The sequence below is a fragment of the Oratosquilla oratoria genome, chromosome 34 (assembly GCF_046742065.1).
Source record: "Oratosquilla oratoria isolate Oo_2021 chromosome 34, ASM4674206v1, whole genome shotgun sequence".
Classification (NCBI taxonomy): domain Eukaryota; kingdom Metazoa; phylum Arthropoda; class Malacostraca; order Stomatopoda; family Squillidae; genus Oratosquilla; species Oratosquilla oratoria.
Window position 1 is genome coordinate 18,828,342 of NC_134810.1, and position 6,000 is coordinate 18,834,341.

A 6,000-nucleotide genomic window follows, 5' to 3' on the forward strand; every position below is an offset into this window, starting at 1 on the left:
GAAAAAAAAAAATCAACAATGGCCTTTTTAAAAGAGCGAAATGATATCTTGCCTTTCGTCATTTTTTTTTGGTGAAGAATTAGTGATATTTTTCACTCTATATATATACAAGCCATACGAAGAACAACGACGTGAAACTATCAGGGAATAGGAGTCAGCGGAGAGTCTAAGGCAGCTGATGGCAAATTATATTATGGAGGGTATTTGAGAAGAGAAAGTTGAAAATTAAATGTGGGGAAAAGTAAGGTGATTAGATATGCAAGGGGGCAATAAGTTGGAGGTAAATCTTATAGGTCACGGGAAGAGGAGAATTTTAAGTAATTGAATTATCATATAGTGGGGAATGTAAGAGTGAGGATGGAGGTGAACTGCAAAGTGAGGGAAGCAAGCAAATGTCTTGGAGGAATGAAAAGTGTCATTAGAAATATATATCTGGGGATGGTTACAAAAAGATTATATGAAGAGGTAATTCCACCTAAGAAAATTTATGAGACAGAGAGTTCGAACTTAGGGATCAGAAAAGAACACTTTAAAGAGATTGAGATGAAGTGTTTAAGTGGGTGGGGGTCACGAGGATGGGTGTAGCGAGAGGATTAAGAGGAGCGTGGGGTTGGAAAGAGAGCTATCAGATAGATGGTCAAATGAATGCTGGGATGGTGTAGGCATGTAGAAAGAATAAGTGAAGGAAGACTAGCAAAGAATGTGGACAGCAGAGGAGGATGGAGTGAACTTGAGGAGAAGACAGATGAATAGATGAGGTATAAGCTCTTGGGTAAAAGGGTTGCCTGCTCTTGAGCAGGGAAGGAAAAGGACAAGAAATAGGTGAAAGTGGAGAATGCTTATAAATGAATTACGAATTAACGCGGCCTGATGGGATTTCTCCTTATCATCTCACTTTTACTCGAGAGTAGACATGGGGGGCAGGGAATAGGGGGTCGCCATGTAATGAAGCGCTGGGGGTTGACCAACTTTGGCCGTCGGACCCTGCTGTGATGATGTGTATTGCTGCATTTCTTCTGACCTGGGCAGTGGACGGGAATCAGGGATGGCCTTCCATTTACAAGAAGGTAAAATAGATTGGAAACAAATGGATGAGGGATGAGTGAAGGGTTAGTGCCTGTCTTGACTGGCCATCTTCCTTACAGGGGGGGGGGGAGAGGGGCAGGACTTTTGGAATACTGTATGCATCATATAACTTCAATTTGTTTCATAATTATGATACGATTTTAAACACAACAGTCACAAGATGTCTGCAGACTTGGGTTGTATTCCGTTGGTCGTTATTCCTAACGACCCACTCGCTGTTCTGCGTCACGCAAGTTTCAGCGACTCAGGATGACTTGCAAGTTCGTCACGCTTGCTGCCCATCATACCGCGGCCGCCCTTCTTACCCTGACCTTCGTCTCACATTCGTGGTGGCAGTTTTGGTTTGTATTCACCCAGCCGACTTGTGCGATCTAACTTGTCTTAAAAAACTACAAAAGTGCTCTCTAGGTGAACCTAGGGGAGTGAATCGCAGGACTGAGAAATAGAAAGAGAAGAGTGAAAGAAAAATGTACAGCACAGAAACTTAGGAAATTCTTTCATGCAATGTTACTTGGCAGATTTTTTTCACTAATGCCAGACGCTCTTCTTCAATTGAGGTCAGTACCCAAAACTATCTCAATCATCCCTGTCGCTACGGCCACGGCACATTGCAGAATTTGTTTTCTGACTGTCGCCAGATCTTTTCATTCTACTGAAGCAGGGCCCAGTCCAAAAGGCAAGGATGTTTTGTGGGTCGTAATGTATCTAGAGAAGTTTTATGACAAGGTAGACAGGAAGTCATTAGAGAAGGTTTAATGACATTTAGTAAACTAGCATGACAATCTTGACCATTTTGCCGTCTATTACAGAGATTCCTGGTGCCTGGAAGTCAGGATAGGCTGAGATTTAGAAAACATCGCCATGCTGACGGCAATATTGATCAAACACGGCGTAATTTTTTCCCTAGCAACGGCGGAACCGTCGTCTTCGGTGGTGACGTCGTCGTCCTAATTTACCGAACTTTTATCATCCTTCAGACGCCTCAGGAACAAATGGTGAGTAGAAGGTTGGTAAACCCTAACAGAAGGAGTCTTCCACTGTCTTTTGAAATTATGTTAATTTTCTCGTTTCATCGAATAAGAAAATTATCCAAATATTTCTCTTCGAATACGTAGGCACTATCTACCTCATATGATATTAAATATCCAGAAATGAGTACTCTTTATTAATTTGACTATACATATTTTTATAATGATGCTTCTGTGTTGGCAAATTACAGATTGATTGTACGTGGCTGCCAGGAGCAGTCTCATAGATTCTGAAAAAAAAGACTCATTCATAACTCTTTGAAAAGATGGCCACTGGCCAGTGAAATGCCTTCTGAAACACGTAACATGTTTATTTACAGCGACTATATATATATATATATATATATATATATATATATATATATATATATATATATATATATATATATATATATATATATATATATATATATATATATATATGCAAAGTAGACCACTTGGAAAAAGAAACTAACGAAGCAGAGCACTTTCGTATATTACATCTTAAGTGCAAAAAGTACATAGTTAATAGAAATATATAGATTATATATACATGAAAAAGAAACAAGGACAATTTGCATATGGGCAAAGGACATTTACCCCCTGGAAGACGGTAAGTCAGGTCGCAAGGGTCAATGCGTCCACTACTGAGGGTGGGGCGACATTAGGTCACAGTCGCAGGGTCTCACTTTACCTGTTATTATTTTGCTTATTTCTTGACAGATAAAATGATCAAGTTTATATAAGCCCTTTATATAAGCATAGATGACCTCCTACGGAGAAATCATTTGAGATATCAATACAAACAATAAAACCACCTTAAGACACAAAGAGAATGCCTTAAAGAAAATACAAAAAGCAGATCTGGCAATCACATTTAACTCTACTTGTTTAAGAGAGAATCTCCTGCCCATTTATATATATATATATATGTATATATATATATATATATATATATATACATATATATATGAATATATATATGTATATGCATATGTATATGTATATATATGTATATAAGAAAAGAAAAACATTGCATAATCAAAATAACTGACGTTTATTTGTTATGATAACATTTATTCCTTGTGTTAATTTATTTTTTACTGAACGTAAAAACTATAGAAATATGTATATGAAGTGTTATCAAGAACTGTTGTTATAGTATGTATTTCTATAATTACGTTACATAATGTCAATTCAAGAAGAAATATTCTACAATGTGTCATATATTTCTGTTATACCTATGTGATAATCACTTTGACTTTTTGTGGTGAAAAAAAAACTGTAGGCCTAATGGAAACATTGGGACGACGTACATATGTTTAATACTAATCGAAACCACTGTGGACTTGTAAAAGGTTTTCCTGTTTCATTATGTATCAATTGCATGCAATTCTTCCAAAGCAAAATATATGAAAAATTGTAAATGTAGTGGTAGAAATGAAAAATAGCTTTTGAGCAAGACGTCAAGTCTTAGAATGTAATATGGGAGGAACACGGAGTTCCAGGTTTCCACTACAATACATACACTATTGTATACCCATCAGGTTTCCAGTTCGTCAACGCTCAGAGTGGAAATGTTGTTGCGTTAAGTAAAAATATTTTGCGAGTGGTTTGGTGCTGTAGGGAGCATGGTGGAAGTGAGTGACCATGAAATACTGACCAACAAAATACGTTTGCAGTGAATACGGTCGGGGAGGAAGACTTGACTTGCATTAGCTAGAAGCGCTACATCATTGGTTCAAAGAGGCGTTGCCCCAAGCGATCGTCTGACGTCAGCCAGAACGGAATTTCAAGGGAGGACAATAGGATTGACTGGGATAAGATATATATATACATATATATATATTTATATACATATACATATATATATATATATATATATATATATATATATATATATATATATTGAATGAGAATCAGACAAGAAACAATGGTCTCAAACTGTCCGGAAATAGATTCAATTTGGAAGTGGGTAGAAACAACTTTGCCAACCGTGTAGTTAATGAATGGAATAAACTTCCTGCACAGGTAGTACAATGTAGTTCAGTTCGAAGCTTTAAGAATCATTTAGATAAATACCTAAGTAAGATGCTGTAATGATTATAATTTATCTTATATTATTTGTTTTTGTTTTGTTATCTTTTGTAAGTCTGATTTTCATTTATTATTAGTTATATGTCAATATATTATTATTTACTATTTACCTGTTTGTTTATTATTTAACTATACCTATGCATTTATTTATGTATTTTATTTGTTATTTACATTATCAGTTTTTATTTATTATTTTATTATTGATATGATTTTTTTTTCGCATCCGACCTAGATATGGATAAAAAGGTCTCCTGTCGGTATGCTCCGCCTTTGTAATCCTTTGTACATATATATGCATATATATATTGTTCACTAACACACCATTCTTCTCTATGAATCTACAATACATCCTCCTTCTCCTCACGTAATACAAACTATTGTGATGATGCGCGTGAGCAGTGCCTGCTAAAAGACTTTTCACCCAGTCACAGCCAAAGGTTTGGAGAGGATGTGTGCTGCGAACTAGTTTTAACCATATCCTACAATTCAAATGACTGTAGGTTACCAAAGTTTTGATAATAGTAGTAACAACAATAATAATAATAGTAATAATACTAATAATGATAATAATAATAATAATAATAATAATAATAATAATAATAATAATAATAATAATAATAATAATAATAATAATAATAATAATAATAATAATAATGATAATAATAATAATAATAATAATAATAATAATAATAATGATAATAATAATGATAATAATAATAATAATAATAATAATAACAATAATAATAACAATAATAATAGTAGTAGTAGTAATAATCATAATAATAATAATAATAATAATAATAATAATAATAATAATAATAATAATAATAATAATAATAATAATAATAATAATAATAATAATAACAACAATAACAACAATAATAATAACATTATTATTAATACTACTACCAGAAAGTTGATGGGCATTAATAAGTCATTGTCCAGCCACGGAGAGACAATACTTCGTAGGGATTACAATGGCCTAACTTGCACGAAGACCCCGTTTTTGGCAGTCAGGATCTCGTTGACATTACGCACAAACTCGAGGGGACCACTGTGTCCTGGGATAGGAAGAAGCTCCATCTTCATGAGGATGTTTGCCAGCACCAGCTTCATCTCCAGGTAGGCGAAGCGCATCCCTACAGAGATATACATATTGAGTCCATCCTACTGAGAATAGATCTACAAACAGAAACATGTACAGTGTCTCCTTCACTGCATCTCTAGGGGAGAAAAAATTACAGAGAAACAAGGTGCATTCTTCGGAGGAAAAACGCACTTACTATCAGTTACATAAAAATCAACAAAGATATTTATTTTTGGTGCATCTGTTTTGTTACTAGAAAGACAGAATCAAGAGAGCTGTGTTCAACCCAATTCATTTTGAGAAAGGTGGTGTACAACTTTATGGAGATGAACTTACCTAGTAATTCCTGCCCTCCCCCCCTTTATTTATTTATTTATTTATTTTTACCAAAGCAAAATAGAGGCTTGCAAAAACATGACCCTTCAGAGCTTCTGTTTCATTTCAGAAGGACTGGATGAACATTACCTTACAAAGATAAACCATCAGAGTCCTTCTCCTGCACTTCCAAAAACTTAAGTGAAAGCCTCACAAAAAAGTTTGCCAACCCCATCTTAGACTTCATGAAATGGACACTTGTACTGTGAGGCAGATGATTCACCGTCGCTCCTGTCCTTGGGGACAATGGCATCACGCTGACTGAAATGGATAGTGAAGGAGAAGGCTCCACGTGATGGTTCGTTTCTTTCCCCAGAATCTTCCGGGAATACATTCCAGGAAACCTAC

The 6,000-nt window shown here is 35.2% G+C and overlaps 2 protein-coding genes across 2 annotated transcripts in view; both read right to left on the bottom strand.

Annotated features, from left to right (window-relative positions):
- The window catches only part of LOC143018089 (cytochrome P450 6k1-like), a 75,405-nt gene that overhangs the window by 12,916 nt on the left and 56,489 nt on the right, over positions 1–6,000 (bottom strand). The window lies entirely within an intron of this gene.
- LOC143018063 (cytochrome P450 3A24-like) overlaps positions 2,267–6,000 on the bottom strand; it is a 21,201-nt gene continuing 17,467 nt past the window's right edge. Inside the window, exons 7-8 of the mRNA XM_076173123.1 lie at positions 5,100–5,329; positions 2,267–2,344 (exon numbers count right to left, since the gene is read on the bottom strand). Coding sequence (XP_076029238.1) covers positions 5,163–5,329 — 167 coding nt within the window. The 3' untranslated portion in view covers positions 2,267–2,344; positions 5,100–5,162. The remainder of the gene's footprint in view (positions 2,345–5,099; positions 5,330–6,000) is intronic.